General features: G+C 35.3%; 1 protein-coding gene across 2 annotated transcripts in view; it reads left to right on the top strand.

Annotated features, from left to right (window-relative positions):
• LOC144967615 (serine/threonine-protein kinase 36-like) overlaps window positions 1-16664 on the top strand; it is a 54228-nt gene extending 37564 nt beyond the window's left edge. Inside the window, exons 24-35 of one of the 2 annotated variants that reach the window (XM_078905122.1) lie at window positions 802-876; window positions 2923-3165; window positions 4117-4220; window positions 5043-5156; window positions 5514-5673; window positions 6230-6371; window positions 7780-7903; window positions 8353-8413; window positions 8752-8881; window positions 10046-10118; window positions 14368-14464; window positions 16045-16664. In XM_078905122.1, coding sequence (XP_078761248.1) covers window positions 802-876; window positions 2923-3165; window positions 4117-4220; window positions 5043-5156; window positions 5514-5673; window positions 6230-6371; window positions 7780-7903; window positions 8353-8413; window positions 8752-8881; window positions 10046-10118; window positions 14368-14464; window positions 16045-16242 — 1521 coding nt within the window. In that variant the 3' untranslated portion in view covers window positions 16243-16664. The remainder of the gene's footprint in view (window positions 1-801; window positions 877-2922; window positions 3166-4116; window positions 4221-5042; window positions 5157-5513; window positions 5674-6229; window positions 6372-7779; window positions 7904-8352; window positions 8414-8751; window positions 8882-10045; window positions 10119-14367; window positions 14465-16044) is intronic. The other variant, XM_078905121.1, reaches the window with a different exon arrangement.
• The last annotated feature ends 413 nt before the right edge of the window (window positions 16665-17077 follow it).

Here is a 17077-nt window from a genome sequence, read left to right as displayed (position 1 = left end):
TGAGTGTTGTGTCGTCTACACATCTGAACCCAGGGTGGTTGGTTTTAAAGGGACTATGAACTCAGCGAGGCATTACAGGACACCAAAGTAGAATCACAAAATAAACAATTGGAGTCATTGAAAGACATGGAAAAGAGATAGTCCTCATAAAATATGAGACAACTCTCTTTTCCAGGGGAATTTATTTATAGTAATACATAGTCAGACTTTGTTAGACTGCTTTTAATCCATATTGATATGATGAACATTTGGTCACCAATTCATGTTATCATTCTAAAACTGTCTGCGAACATCCCCTACATATAAAATACAGTTTACACCAGGCTAAAAAGATATCTTGAAGATAACATGATTTGATTTGATATTTGAATTATTATTTTTGTGTGATATAGGTGGAGATAGTGGAAGTAAAGAAATCACAAAAATGTGTGTAGTTTGAGTCTTTGTTTTAGATAGGATATATTTTGTATTTCTACTTTTTTTTTTTTGTTTGCTCCTTTTTTTTTTTTTTTGTTTGTTTTGTTGGGAGATTTTTTTTTATTTGATTGTTTGTTACTTGTGTTTTATTGTTTTATATTGTTCTGTATAGTTTTGTTTTTGCTTTGTTTTGTTTTTTGTTTTTCTGTTTTCTGTTCGTTTTATTTTTATTTTTTTTTGTTTTTTGTTTTTTTGGTGGGGATTTTTTTGTGTGTGTGTGTGTGCATCTGTGTGTGTGTTTTTTTATGGTGTTTTTTTTTTTCAATGTCTTTTTTTTTTATTTTGGTGTAAATCTCTCATAACAAAACTTCTGTCTTTTTATAGATATGTGTTCTTCCTCCCTTTGAATACGGTGTGTTAGATGGACTCCTAATGTTATTGTGTGAACTTCTGTGTGGGGTAAGTGGTTATCGGTCAACAGTCATTTTAATTTGCTGACGATTGTTATCAGTCAAGTCAATGAAATTAACAATGTCTTGTCAGGCCTGTTTATTAGAATGGGGGTCCTGATAGCTCAGTTGGTAAAGCACTCGCTTCTCAAGAAAAGGGACTGAAATCGACCCCGGGTGCAGTTGTGATTTTTTTTTTCTGATTCCCCTATTCACCCAGCAGTAATTGGGTAATTTGGTAGCTAGGTCTCTTAGATCTGGTGGAAAGTATTTTGCAATAGACTAGCATCCTATCCAAAGGATAGCAAGCAATCGCTATTGTCCTATTCACACTATAGAAACTGGGACAAACTCTGCTCACTGGGCTAACTGGCCTATTCATTAAAAAGGAATACTTCTATAATAACATATGTAATTATACCTTAAATTGAGGATGATTTCCTTATTCTTTTCAAATGGCGACTTTTTACATGAAGATAAAATATAAGTTAAGAGGTAAAATAGTTGATATTTTAGACACTCTTTTCTTCCATAAATGACAAATCAATAGTTACAGCTTTATGTTTACATTTTATAGCTATAGATAACAATTTAGATGCACATCAGAGTTGACCATCTAAAAAAAGAAACGGGATCTAAATTTTTAATTCTTTTAAAAATCAGATACTTAAGAGAGTTTCCTATTAAAATAAATTTTAGAACTAATTAATTAAAGCGAAAGCAGTAATGTATTTACTTTTCCTGTACATTTTCCTGTTGTAAGAACTTTTATTTACTTGGTGGCTGAACGATTTATAATTTTTCAGAAAAATTGTGTGCAAATGGAATCAAAGGTAACAAACAATCTCACGTGTTTCGAAAGTTTCTGGTTTGAAATCTCAAAATTTTATTCCCTTCACATTCTATACTCTGAAATTATATTTATTTTAGCGGAATTTTGATTTATGGCTGCATAAGAAATTATCATGGTTTAAACCTCTTTTTACTTTGTTGTCTTACGTTATTTCACTTCTAAATCTCACTAAATGTTAGAAACAATTATTGTGCTGTTTCGAATTCAAAATATTGTTGTATTATCTTTTTAATTGTAAATTATGGTTAAATTTGCTATAGATTTAAATGAAACATCTTAACTTTCACTTCCCTTATATTCTTATTTATTGAGATTTTGTGACATCATTTTTGTATGGATTACTGCATTTATTACATGTATCCCGCTATGCTTCAGTCACTTTTGTCAGAAAGCAATTGAGACGTTGACAATCTGGAAAGATGTGTGTGAAATGGTACCAGACAAAGTCAAAAGAAAAATGCAAGAAAAAGTCATCTCTAAAAATCATCCCTGCCTCAACTGACTGTTGGGAGATGTGGCTTTTTTGGGATGATTTTTTTTCCTGTATTTTTCATTTTACTTCGTCTGAAAATGTACACATTTTTTTCAGATTTTTATCTTACACCAGTGTCTCCTCCCAATATTTCACAATTTCAAAATAGAAACGTTCTTTTTTTCAGATTTTAAAATGTCCAAAGCTCTGTATTTTTAATATTTAAAAAGTTATGGCATTAAGGACAGCATCGTTTTCAGATTCCTTCAGAGTTATTCCGTTTGAATGAAAATGTACACTTTTCTTCTTAAAGTCATTAAGCAATTTTTTTTCAAATGGAATGTAAGTGAAAATAAAATCAGTTTTATTAACTTTGATAGATAAACGTTTTTAAAAATAAAAAAAGAAAACTGTGTTGTTTTTTTTACAAATTAATGAATTTTTATAGCTTGTCAGATGAAGTTATATATCGCCTGTTGTCAAAATTATAAATAAAAGAGTTGTGGTTTATTTTTTTTTTGGGTGATACTTTTTGTTTGTTTGAAGGTTTTTTGTTTTGTTTTGTTAGGTTTTTTTTTTTATTGTTTTGTTTTTTTGTTTTTGCGGGGGGGGGGATTTTTTTTTCTCCATTTTATTTAGTTTGTCTGCTTAATTTTAGAATATCTAATATAAAAATGATAATATTTCCTAATATTGTTTGTGATTTTGTTTTTTCTTGTTTCAACCTGCAGGCTGAAAGCCCAGTTGCGAGTCTCTACATTGAATCTGGGATCTGGGGCGCCATGTGGCATCGCATCGCTCAGGGTACCCAAGTTATATCATCTGAGGGAGACATGCCACTCCACGACATTGAAAGCGTTGGCATCAATGATCAAGTGAATGTCTCTCGCAAGTTCATGGCCCCGGAGTGGCATCTGATCTCACCACAAGGATTAATGGCGTCTTTACAAATGGCCGTCACAGTCTTTACAAAGGTACTGGTTTTACTTTGGTTCTTCATTCATTTGTCTGTTTTTGTTTTGTTTTGTTTTTGTTTTTTGTTTTGTTTTGGTTGCATAGATATTGGCAAATTTTTTACATTCCATCCTAGAAATGTAAAACTTCTGAGCATATTGGTGTTTTATTAGATTATTATTATTATTTTTATTATTATTTCAATTTATTCATTCTTATAGAATATAGAGAATAATCTAAATTTAAATTATGTAATATTAATTATTAAATTTTATTTTATATATTAAATGATCCTTGTTTTAATTGTTATTATTATTTTAATCCGTGACATCTGGTATTAAGTTGATATCAATCGATGCTTTAAATTGGATTTGAAGTCTCAATTATAAAATAAACTGAGCTTGAGCTTTTATTTAGCGCAATATCCACTAAATGTGCTCAAAGTGCTTTACAAGGGGTATCTATCCAACAGCATCACTTTACATGATGGACGGGACATGACGCCTATTAGGCGATATTACAATTTTTCAGACAGAGACAATGCTGTTAATGGCCAAGTACTCATTTTACAACAGAGTACAGTGAGAGAATCTGAGTAAAGAGCCTTTTTCAAGGACTCAACTATGCACTGCTCAGAATGGAACTCAAACCCAGGACCTTCTGATCCAAAGGCGGGTATAATACCATGCCACAAGACCACATAGCACCACAATTATATAGAGAGAGTTGACATTAGAGTTGGGAATTTACATTTATTTAGGAGAGTATCATTATTCACAGTGAAAAGTCTAAACAAATTAAGATAATTTGTTCCATCTTGGACTTCAAAATAATATTTTATCACATCCTCTTCAGTATTGGAAACCACTTTTTAGCTCAGATAAAGTTTTATTGAATGAAAATTTTAGAGAGAATTAATTTGAGGAGACGAATGATTTTCTATTTGTGTGTGTGTGTGTGTGTGTGACCAGGAAACCTACCAATGTCTGCCCAATCTGGCGACGTCAGACAGTGTTCTTATGCTGACTCTTGTGCATTTTCTACATCCCAAGTTTTTAAAGGCTACACTGGAACAGTAAGTGTGTGTGTCTTTCTCTCTCTCTCTCTCTCTCTCTCTCTCTCTCTCTCTCTCTCTCTCTCTCTCTCTCTCTCTCTTTCTCTCTCTCAATCTCTCTCTCTCTCTCTCTCTTCTCTCTCTCCTCTCTCTCCTCTCTCTCTCTCTCTCTCTCTCTCTCTCTCTCTCTCTCTCTCTCTCTCTCTCTCTCTCTCTCTCTCTCTCTCTCCCTCTTCCCCTCCCTCTGTCAATGAGAATTATGATAAGAGGAATTAGTTAAATTGAAAGAATAAAATATCCGAAACTCAAACTATGTTGAAAGGAAACAGATCATTGACGGTTGATGGATGAATAGAAATTGGAATGATTTAACACTCTTTGGTGTGTAATACATCTAAGGTAGTTTGTATAAATCTCTTGCTCTAGGAATAGAACTGTTGGAATATTAGTTAATGCCTGTCACTAAGAAGTCAGACGCAAGCTAAATGTTAAAACAAGTTCCTGACATTGTAGTATTCATCCATTTTCCATTAATTATTTGATACATAGTTGGTCAGTCAACTTATTCAGTCAAACAATCAATTTAGTTAGTCAAATTATATTTAAATAGATGGATTCCCTGTCTCATTAAAGAATTAAGATTATCAAAAAGTTTTATAGCATTTACATTTTTCAATCAACACCCACACCTGAACTTGAGCGTTGATATAGCGCAATATCCACACTTTATTATATAAAAATACATTCATCACTATTTAAGATTCCACAATATTCAAAAATGTAATTCTTACTAATTCCACTCTCGCTCCCCCCCCTCTTCCCCTGATTTTATTTGCTTTCCAGTTACCATGAGGAAGGACAGCAACTTGTAGAGGACATCATATTAGCCGTCACCCAGATGGGCTGTTTTCCATTTGCCGTGGACACGTCTGAAGAACTCCTGGCAGAAATACAGCAGTAGGTTCATTGAGTATTTTTGACACGCTTGCTCGTCAATATTTGTTATATTTGGGTTTGAAGGCCATATGTATAACTCTGTACATAATTTTTTTTGAAACAAACAAATAAAATAAAAGCCTCAGTGAGACTGAAAAACAATGAGATTTAAAAAGCAATTATATTCGGTTTATGAAATCTGATAAAATTAAGAAAAAAGAGATGACAAGCAAATTTTTCCTGTCCATTTTAAGTGACAGAAACTAAAAACAGATATTGAAACGCCAGCACCATAAGTGTTATGTATCCGAAGGACTACTTTTATTTCTACAAAGAAGATACAGTCAGATTTAAACATGTTTATTCATCTATTAACAGTTGCCTTTACAGCAGCAACCTCCTCCCACGTTTGGTGTCAGCCTGTGTTGAGTATATGTCTGGGTCAAATTTGGAGACACCTTTGGGCCTCATCACCAGACTAGTGCTAGGGAATCCCATTTTTGTACAGCAATTTGCCACGGCTGTCAGAGGATGTAAGGTAGGGATGGTCAGGTGTGTGTGTGTGTGTGTGTGGGTTAGGCTGACAGTAATTCTCTGTCTACCTCAGTCAGTTGGGTTTGTTTTAAGAAAGAGAAGAAGAAGAATAAGGAGATGAAGAAGAAAAAGAAGGAGGAGGAGATGAAGGAGATGAAGAAAAAGAAGAAGAAGGAAATGAAGAAGAAAAAGAAGAAGAAGAAGAAGAAGGAAATAGTTAAACTAGAAAGAATCAATGTTTAGAAAACATTTTAAAGATAATTAATGAATCATTAAAAACTGGAAGCCTTGTATTAATCAGTTTATCATGTTTGTTTTTTTCTTTCTTATTTGTTTATTTGTTTGTTTTTGTTATGTTTTTGGGTTTTGTTTTTGTTATGTTTTTGGATTTTGTTTTTGTTTACATTAAAACATAGGTTTAGATGCTTATTTCTTTAGTTTTGTTTCTTTTGGGGTTTTTTTTGTTTTCTTGGGGTTTTTTTTTAACATTGAAACACATTTAGATGCTCATTTTGATCAACATGTTCAGTAATGTAATCGTTCACCTATTGTATCCGCAGGCTGTTCCATTCTTTCAAAAATGCATCTCCACCGACAACCATATGTCTGTTTTGTGTGACACGATTTCCATCTGCAGCCATCTAGTCAGGACATCCCCAGAACATTTAGGACTGGTCAGGGATATCTTTAAAGGAACAGAAGGTAGATAAGTTATTTGACTGTTTCTGATTTGTCGTTTTTTTAAAATAATTGTTTTCAATGCATTGTATGTATTATTTGGACCTGAATGGAGTCCTTTCACCTCCCAGGTCACGCTGTGTCTTCTATCCTTTTATATCTGTTTTCCGAGTTGCTTTCTGTCTTTGTCTTGGAATGGAATTACTTAGTTTTGTCCCAGCCCTGGACGGAGGCCTTAACTTGGAGGGGAACAGTCAAATGTATGGTTATACTTTTGGAAGATATTTTTTTCCTTGTAAATCATCTCTGTGTTATGTATTTTTAGATATGTATTGAGTAAACATTTAAGTGTATTCCACTTAGTGGGATCCTGTTATGGTGTCTGGATGAGACTTTAAGATGATCTCAAACTAAGTACATTAATGGTATGCTTTCAGAATCTACATCTGTTCCCTATTTAACCAATTCCCCTTTGTTTTACAATTGCTATTGTCCGTTTCATGCTATAGGAACCAAGACAAACTCCAGCTCCTTAGGTCCAATAGCTCTCTGAAGGACCATACAAACTCCAGCTCCATAGGTCCGATGGCTCTCTGAGGACCATACAAACTCCACTCCATAGGTCCGATGGCTCTCTGAAGGACCATACAAACTCCAGCTCCATAGGTCTGATGGCTGTCTGAAGGACCATACAAACTCCAGCTCCATAGGTCTGATGGCTCTCTGAAGGACCGTACAAACTCCAGCTCTATAGGTCCGATGGCTTTCTGAAGGACCGTACAAACTCCAGCTCCATAGGTCCGATGGCTCTCTGAAGGACCATACAAACTCCAGCTCCATAGGTCTGATGGCTCTCTGAAGGACCATACAAACTCCAGCTCCATAGGTCCGATGGCTCTCTGAAGGACCATACAAACTCCAGCTCCATAGGTCCGATGGCTCTCTGAGGACCATACAAACTCCAACTCCATAGGTCCGATGGCTCTCTGAAGGACCGTACTGTCCTTCAGAGAGCCATCAGACCTATGGAACTGGAGTGTGTCTTGGTTCCTATAGTAGGAAACGGACAATAGGAATTACTTGTTACCTCTTTGGATTGGAGGCTAGTCTATTGCAATGTTTTGACTGCACTTAGGATCGATCTCCCTTTGCATGTGAAGCAAGAGCTTTACCAACTGAGCTGTCGGGACCTCAATCTTTGTATATACAGAGAGTTAATTCCCCCATCTGTTCGGATTTTATGTGAAGTATTATTGTTTTAATAGTTTTTGTTTTTGGCTGAAGAAGGATTTTGAGCCCAAAACATTTGGTGTTTAGTATCTTATTTTCTATTGAATCTGGTGTATTCATTTTTATAGATTGCATTCTCCAATCCACAGCTCCTACCAGATAAGTATTAACTGTTATTTCCTGATTTCAATCCTCTGCTCAGGCGACTACTCTCCAATGTGTAAATACATCCAACATGACACACCAGCTATCAAGTCACGTACATGCAGTCTGATGGGGAACTTGATGAGACATGATGGCCAGATGTATCCAGTTTTACAGCAAAAGCGAGTTTTACTGTTTGAGAGTTTCTAATTTAGAGAGAGAGAGAGAGAGAGAGAGAGAGAGAGAGAGAGAGAGAGAGAGAGAGAGAGAGAGAGAGGGGGGGGAGAGAGAGAGAGAGAGAGAAGGTTATAATTGGTTTACACCTACCGAAATAGATGTAGTTTGCTGTATTTTGCTACACTAATGATCTATTGGGCACATCTTGACATGATATGGTAGCTATATATATATAGAAAGTATAGATAGAATGAAATTGACGTGACTCAGCTCTTTGTTATAGTTTTTAGCCAGCCATTGTTATGAGTAATTCTCCCTTATATCAATCAGACTATAAACATTTAAGGTTACATATAGTTTTGCGTGTTGGTACGTTATATCTGGCTGACGGTTTGTTTTGAGTAAAATATTATATACATCAGCATCAATAATGATCAGTTTCTTATTTTTTCAGAGATAAAATATTGGCTGGTGTCATCAAATGTTTGAGTGATTCAGATTCTAATGTGAGAAAGGTGAGGGTTTTTTGGATTCATATGAATTCCTTCAGCTCTCTCTCCTCTGCTTTCTCCTTTTTCTCCTTTTCCTATAATTTTTCTCCTTTTTTGTTTTTAGTGACGTCACTGTTGTATATTCCTCATCATCATCATAATCATCACTATCATTGTCATCATCATTGTCATCATTATCATCATCATCATCATCATTATCATCATAATAATCATCATCATTCACATTATCATCATCATCATCAGCTACACTACTACCACCACACTCACCACCGTAAAAGATCATAATCTTTAACAGCAAAAGCATCACCATCTTTTTTGTCACATTCTTTCATCCTAACCAGTGTGCAGCATATGCTGTGGGGAATGCGTGTTATCACAGTGGTTACCTGTACCCATCCCTGAAACCTGCCCTTCCACTCCTTGTACACCTACTGCACGACCCAGTCACGAAAACCAAGGCCAATGCTGCGAGTAAGTCTCACTTATATTTACTTTGTCTGCAATGACTACAACCCCCAATAGTAGCCTAACAGAAACAGCTTGGATAGTCTCCCTTAGACAGAAAGAATTACAATTAACTCTTATGTTCTAAATTACAAACAAAATGACTGCAATCTCACCAAGAACAACTAGACATACAATGAAATTCACGCACTCAAAGAAAAATCCACTTTAAAAAAACAACACCAATCTGCAAATTCAAATGTTTTCAAGTATTCATTTGAGCCCCGCACTATCAAAGACTGGAACACTCTTCCCAAATCATCTTTAAGCGAATATTATAAAATTATTTCAGCCTAAACACCAACAATGGCTGCCACACACATTCAACAACTCTCTTTGCCCTCGAATACAAAGACTCAGAATTAAATCGACTTCAAGTAATATTCAGATTCAGATTCATTGAATCACAAAAAATAAAGACTAAGTTATCTTTTTTAGCAAGACAGTCAATGATTTTTATACCCGTGGGAGGTAGCTGAATGAAGGCGAAATGGCATAGTAGATAAGGCATTCCACTTCCAACAGATCCGGATTCGAGCTCCACTGTTGGCATCTCATTTTTTTTTCCTTTTTAAAGAAACTTAGCTCCTATTGTCCACTACATTGCTGCCCTATGGCTGACTCATGGGTTATCTCCATTTTTTATTATTTTTTTTTTTTGCTTTTGTTTTTGTTTAGATTGATAAAAGGGTTGATAAAAGGGAGATTTTATTTATATATTTTGTTTAAATATATTCCTATTAGGGAAGGACGATGGTCTGTGGCAGGGCATGACCTTGAAGTACAAGGCGTTTGAGAATATTGTTACACCTCGTTAACATTGGGTTTGGTTTGGGCTAGGTTTTTTTACAATTTTTGGCATGGACACTGGTGTAAGATAAATATTTGATAAACTGTGTATGATCCAGCACCAGACAAAACAGAAAGAAAAATAAGAGAATAAAACTTCCCAAAAAGTCAGCCAGTCACGACTAGGGCAAATATTTTGGGATGATTTTTTTTGGTATTTTTCTTTCTGCTTTGTCTGCCTTTGTTTCATACACACCTTTTCAAATTTATATTTTTAGCATGGTACCTTTTTTTGTTTTGAAATTGTATTTTGTGATGATTTTTTTTCCCCCACATTTAAAGGTGCTTGTGGAAATCTAGGAATGCATTCATCTGTTTTATTGCCAGACATTAAAAAGTGTAAACTTATAGCACAGTAAGTACACATTGTTTTTAGGTGTGTTTTTCAATGGTTTTCTTCTGGTTTTTTTTTTTGGGGGGGGGGGGGGTGTTGTTTTTTAATTCTTTTTTTTTTTTTAGATATTGCACATTATTTTAATTCATAATAAGCATGGCATGAATACAATATAGCAATTGATTTATTTTTTTAAAATTTACTTCTTTTGAATCTGAGAAAGATACAACATCTTTCAACATTCTATTGTGTGTAGTCATTTGAGATAGGTTTAATATAATATGATATTTTTATTGTGGATATCCGGTAATACTTCTCTTAGAATCTAGAAAGACGAAATGATTTAAGATAAGAAAATTAAACCTCATCGTGTCTTTGTGTGTTTTGTTGATCATATTAATAAAGATTGAATGTAAATCCATGATGAAATTATCCCTTCTTAAATGTGAAAAATTTAATATATTTATCTTGTCAACGAACTTGATAATACCATCAACACCATACATATCTGATGGCTTTTTGGAAAATGAAATGTTTGAATCACCGTCTATGTTTGAAATTGTTGATTATTGTCAAAGTGAAACTAGAAACTGTGGACTGTAAAAAGTAATAAACGAAAATGAATATTTCAGCTTTAAAAAAAAAAGAACCAAATACCAAAAACGTTTCTGGCTCAAAACCCTTCTCCAGCCAACAAAAAAACAAACAATTAAAACATAAATACATTACTTTAAAATCCAGATAGATGGCAGGGAAAAAATAAGCACATCCAATCTGTAATGAAATGTTACATATTTGGTATTTTTTTCTTTTTGGAAACTTTTATATTCAATTCTGTTGATTATTATTGTCAATATTTGAAACTATAGAGGTACGAGGGCTCTTTCAGAAATAACCGAAAAATGCCCATTGCTCAGCAACCAGTGGAGATTTTTTAATTCTGTAAATGACATGATATTCCTTATTTCCTTACGGATATTCCCAGAAATTATGAAGTGCATCATTTTGCACAATGAATTTCTAGACGATTTTAAAGATGGCGGCCCACCTTGAAACTTGGTCAAAGGAGGAAATCAGAGCTGTCATACGTTTTTTGAATGCCAAAAGTCTGAATCCTACCGAAATTCATAAAGAACTTCAGAGTGTATATGGTGAGCATGTTATAAGCCGTACACAAGTCTATCACTGATGTAATTTGTTTGAAGCCGGCCATTCCGACTTGACAGACAGGGAAAGGAGAGGGCGTTCGATAACTGCGATGTCAGAAGACAATGTGAAGCGAGTTGATGAGCTTATTCGTCAAGACAGGAGGTTGAAACTTCATGAAATCGCAAGCAGTCTTGAAATTTCGAAAACTTCTGCCCATAGAATTGTATTTGATGAACTTGGCTACAGAAAAGTCAGCGCAAGATCGGTTCCTAAGCAATTGACAGACAAGCATAAAGAACAAAGATTGGACATCTGCAGGGAACTTTTGAGAAGAAGCAAGAGCTCACGCAGGGTTCACGGTCATACTGCCAATGCCGGCGGAGACTTTCTAGGGTACGATGTGACTTTTCTTGACAGCATAGTCACCGGCAATGAGACTTGGTTGCACAATTGCACCCCAGAAACAAAGCAAGATTCGATGACATTGAAACATCCATCCTCACCTGTCGCGAAGAAATTCAAAGTCATGCGGTCAGCAAAGAAAATAATGGGAACTGTTTTCTGGGACAGTCGTGGTGTTATTCTGTTCGAAACCTTACAACCTGGAGAAACAATCAATGCTGTAAGGTACTGCCAAACTCTTGACAAGCTTAGGGAGGCCATTCGCAGAAAGCGCCCAGGGCAGTTGACCAACGGGGTCATTTTGCAACACGACAACGCTACACCCCACACAGCACGAGTGATGCAAGGTTGGCTAGAGAAATATGGATGGGAGATTTTGCCACACCCACCACACAGTCCAGACCTCGCACCATCTGATTATCACCTCTTTGGGCCACTGAAACGTGAGCTGGCAGGAAAGCGCTTTGATGTCGATTAAGGGGAGGGGCGACACCTGAAACTATTTTCAAGAATAATGGCTATATCCAATATATTTTTATATTGGGACATTGCCTATGACCAATGGATTCGAACCATGTGATTTATTTCGGTGGGCGTGTCCGGTTGCCATGGTGACGGCCGCCATCTTGGATTTTACTCTTCTCTGGGTGCTATTTTTAAAAGTTACTTTCTCAATAAGTTTCCATGGAATTTTCTTGAAATTTTGCATGATTGTATTTTTGTATATTATAAAAAAAAATACAGAGCATTTATTAAATATTTTTAATAGATTTTTATTTATAAATTTAAAAAAAAAAAATTTTTTCGGTATGATAAAAATCATGTTTTTTGACATAATATTGTCAATTTTTCAAAAAATAATAAAGATATTTAAAATTCCTTCTGTATGATTTTAGATAATCACTATAGCTCTAGACATGCAAAGTTTTAAACAAATTGATTGATAAATGACAAAATAAGATAAAAAAGATTGTTAAAAAATGTCATTTTGAGAAAAACGAGATCAAAGATAACAATGAATGAAAATAATAAGACAAAACGGTACAACCAGCTCAAAACATACCAGCACCGTATGAGGGTCCCCCGTGTTCTTTTTCTGCCTCCCTCTGGGCTTTTTCACGGGTCTGAGCTTTCATTTTGCCTCTTTTTTTCTCTTTATGTTGAGCAACCCTTATGCTTTGGTCAAGTCTTTTTGACTCTGCTTCCTGACTCAACATCTGGGAGTGTTCTCCCAGTCCACCGATGCTCAAAGACACTTTCAGGGATGTTATTTCTGTTGGACAAAAATTATACTCTGCACCAAACTCAACTTTTTTCAGGGAATGGAAGTATGTTTTATGGCATCTTGACCAAACAGAATTATGAAACCTTTCGTTTGGATTTTGTGCTGTCTTCATCTCACAACAAATCATATACAGGCTTCAAGTGCTCATGAAGCAAATCAAAATTCAAAGGTGTATGTAGACGCTGCTTGTGTCAACAGGATACACATGGGCAGCAATATATTTTTTATAAAAGCATATGGAGTCCGGTTCAGGAGGACAATACCTATGTTGAGGGAAGTCATTGGTGGAATAACCGTGGTAAAGACCGGCAAGAATAGCCCATCTCATTTCTTTCCGCTGCGGCATTGCTTGGAATCGCTTTATCATAATACTACTGTCACACACCCAATTCCAATCAAAGATTTGTGGCCACGGATCAACCATGAGCCATCATAACTTTCTTGCTTTCTTGGCTTATGTAGCAAATAATTGTTGCCAACGTTTGGATTTTTTGGTCACTTTAGGTATATTTATAATAATCCAGTAAAAATTGGAAATATTTAGAGATAATTAACGTGAATACGTGTCAAAATTTGATAAAACAATTGATCAATCGAAAGGTAAACAAATCGTAGTAAAAGTAATAGTAATAGAGGCGAACTTTCACCCTGACTCAACATCCAATCCCTGGCGCGGAGTCGGAGGTCGAGAACAAGGTCAGCCAATCAGATCGCACCATTCGTGATCACGTTGTATTTACCTGACAACTTGACCTCTTATCAGCTGTTTGACACACAATCTTTGTTCGCGACTAACAGTTTCTAAACCCCTCCCCTGCCCATATTGTGATATTTATGAGACTGAAACCTTGTCAACTAGACGGGCAAAGAGTAGACTAAACTATCGATATCAAAATCTACAACATCGATATGTATTATAATGCTTTTCAGCCCTATTATTTTCAGTTGAATTCTCACAAAAAATTGAAAAGTTTGGTATTTTCATGTCGACTTCCATGTTTATGAAAGACGATTTACAAACTTTATATTATCCAAATCACCTTCTCAGTGCTGAAAATATGTGAAAAAATGATTGTTCTTTTATAATAAATAAAAAACTGAAATTTTATATTTTGACCCAAAAATCGATAATTTAGGTGTCGCCCCTCCCCTTAAGAGCTTGTTGACCATGTGCGGAAATGGCTACAAAACCTTGACGGAAATTTCTTCCGAGAGGGTATCTATTCCATGGTGTGGGGTTGGCAGAAGTGTGTCGACAGACTTGGCTGTTACGTAGAGAAATGAAGGACGAGTCAAGGTATGAACACGTGCAAGAATTTTGTTGATAGCATAAAAAACGCGGATTTTACAGGCATTTTTCGGTTAATTATGAAAGAGCCCTCGTATGTTTTAAGTTCTTGAAATTGTATTGATTCCACTATTTCCCTTGATCAGTTTGTTAGAGACAGCCTGCCACGATGCTCAAGCTTCTGTTCAAGTCAATGCCATTTTAGCTTTGAGGAGTTTGTGTCGACTACAAGAAGTCAAGCAGGTAATTAACATTTCTGAGAGAGTTCAGTGTGGAAGATAAAATAAAAAATGAGCAGAGTGGTTATTTATAAATTCTCAAATTTATATTATATACATTGGTTTCATTTGAGTTTTTATACTGCGCAATGTTCACTTAATGTGCTCAGAGCACTTTACAGGAGGTCCCAAGCCAACAAGAACATTTAACTTTTTCCCTCGAACAATACGCGAATAAACCAAACTACCACATGACATAATAGACCCCAAATCATTTCAATGCGTTTTCCATATGCACTGGAACACCAGGAGAATTGAATGACTGGAGTGACAGGATTATTGTGGTGTAAAAGGTAACATTGATGTGTATCAGATTTGCTGTGATGGGCAAAGTTTGCCCTTTGTGTCTTATGGACTTGAACATGTACCTGTGAAGTGCCATTACACTTTGTTTCGACAGCAATAATGCTATAACTGGCCAGGTATTCATTTTACAGTTGATACGTGGGTTAACAGCCCTTTTCCAAGGACTGAACTTTGCACTGCCCACATTTGAACGAGAGCCAGTAACTCACTAGTCTCAAGGCAAGTGTCATAAACACTGGACCACAAACCTGCATTATAATGTAGAAAATCAGATTTATTTTTTCTATTCATTAAGGGGGGAGCGACATTAAAAATGATGAATTTTGACCCAGTTTGCTAAAATTAGATTTTGATGGGATGTTGTCATGTGACCATTTGTCTGCATAAAAAATTGCTTGAGACCTTCATCTTCAGTTTTTTTCGACTCAAAATAACGTATTTTGTGACCCATAGTATGGTTAAATCCTGACCAATTTTCGTTTCAGTGGACTGATTTCATGAAAGAATATCAAATAGTCGTTATAACTAAGTAAAGGCAAAACCATATCAATGAAAAGTAAAAACTCTCCTCTATCTTCAACAACCAATCACTTTGTTCTTAATTATGTCATGTGGTCACAATCGAATCAGAGAGCGAGAGGAGAGTTTTTCCCTAAACTCATTTACTTTGACTTTTAAATGCGTTTTTCTCAAAACTGCAATTTTCGTCACTAAAAACCTATCTCCTCCTTCAGTTTTCAACCAATCTTCTTCAAACTTTCTACAAATGAGTGTCATACAAATACGCAGGTCCTCTAGGAGCCGGATTTAAAAAAAAATAATAATTTTTGAGTAATTTGAAATTATGTAGGGGAATAATCGAGTAATAACTTTGAACTTAATTTTTAAAGTTTCTAATTAAAAAGTAAAAAATCGGGCTTCTAGAGCCTCTTTATTTTCCTTTTTTCTACCTCTGGCCAAAATATTATGGTAATCGGTTGATAAACAAAAAAGCCTTTGACTTTTTAAGATTTGTTGTTTATTTTCCAATATGGCGTCGTTTCCATAGCAACGAGCAACTTTTTTCGAAAAAAAAATATATGCAATCATCCTTCCCAAACATATACATTATGACTGTGCATAGAAGTTTAGGATATTTCATCAAATAAAAAAATGACCCTTTAGTGTTGCTGAAAAAGATATAAAGGGTTTTAATCATTTTTGTTGTTTTTTTGTTGTTTTTTTTGTATGTGTTTACAGGACCTCACAAGTTTGCATGCAGTGGACAAGTTGTCCTTACTTATGACAAGTTCCACGCCAAGACACGATCTGGTGACCCCTCGACCTTTCACCCCAGGTTCAAGGCCAGGCAGCGTAATGTCCTCCCACCATTCCTCAATATCTGCAAGTAATGTCGCCACATGTGCCAGCAAGCTGCTTCGTGCGTTACAGTCATAGCATTTAAATAAAGATTTGATGAGTAACTCTTCATAGAATATGAATTCCATTGAGCCTTAAGGCAAGTCATTTATAAAGGAACTTGCCTAAAGTCCCTGACAAAAGTGGTTGCCATGGGCGATTCACCATTTGGATATAGCAACAAAATAGAGGTCTAGAAATAACTCTAGAAAGCTGATTTTTAACTACTAGACATATGAATTTGTCCTTTTCCAGCAGCCAATTGGGAGAGGCATAGACATGGATAATTTGACTGAGTTGGTCACTGATGTGGAAACTGTTCACTGTTATGGCCACTCTCTCTTCTTATGAGTTGTGTGTGTCGAGGTCGAATGGGTGAGTGTCAGGTGCATGACAAGTTTGTGAAATTGGTGAGTTAAAGAGAGTTAGAATTCTCAGTGAGACAGAAGGAAGAAAACAAATATTATGAAGACTTGATTGAGGAAGCAAAATGTTATATTCTTGATTAGAATTAGTTTTTTATTGAATATCAAAGACCGGGGTGTTTATTGTAATAGTTATCTTCATCAGTCACCATTTACACATGTTTACCATGACAATATTGACTCTAGTTCTTAACCAAACTGATGGGGTTTTATTGTCATTTTATGTGATTTCTTAGACAGTGGCTTTAAATCATATTAATATTAATCCCTAGATGAAAGTAACCTCTCTTTACTTGTGGAGTTTGGATTGTTTAGTTTACAAGCATCCATAGTGGGTGACACCTTTATGGATTAGACGCAGCATAAATAATTATGATGATGATGATTACGATTAATATTATTATCATTAATTTTATTATTATTATTATTGTTATTATTATTATTATTAT

The sequence above is a fragment of the Berghia stephanieae genome, chromosome 3 (genome assembly GCF_034508935.2).
Source record: "Berghia stephanieae isolate SIO BIC M18660-M18661 chromosome 3, UCSD_Bste_1.3, whole genome shotgun sequence".
NCBI lineage: Eukaryota > Metazoa > Mollusca > Gastropoda > Nudibranchia > Aeolidiidae > Berghia > Berghia stephanieae.
This window is presented reverse-complemented; position numbering and strand designations above follow the sequence as displayed.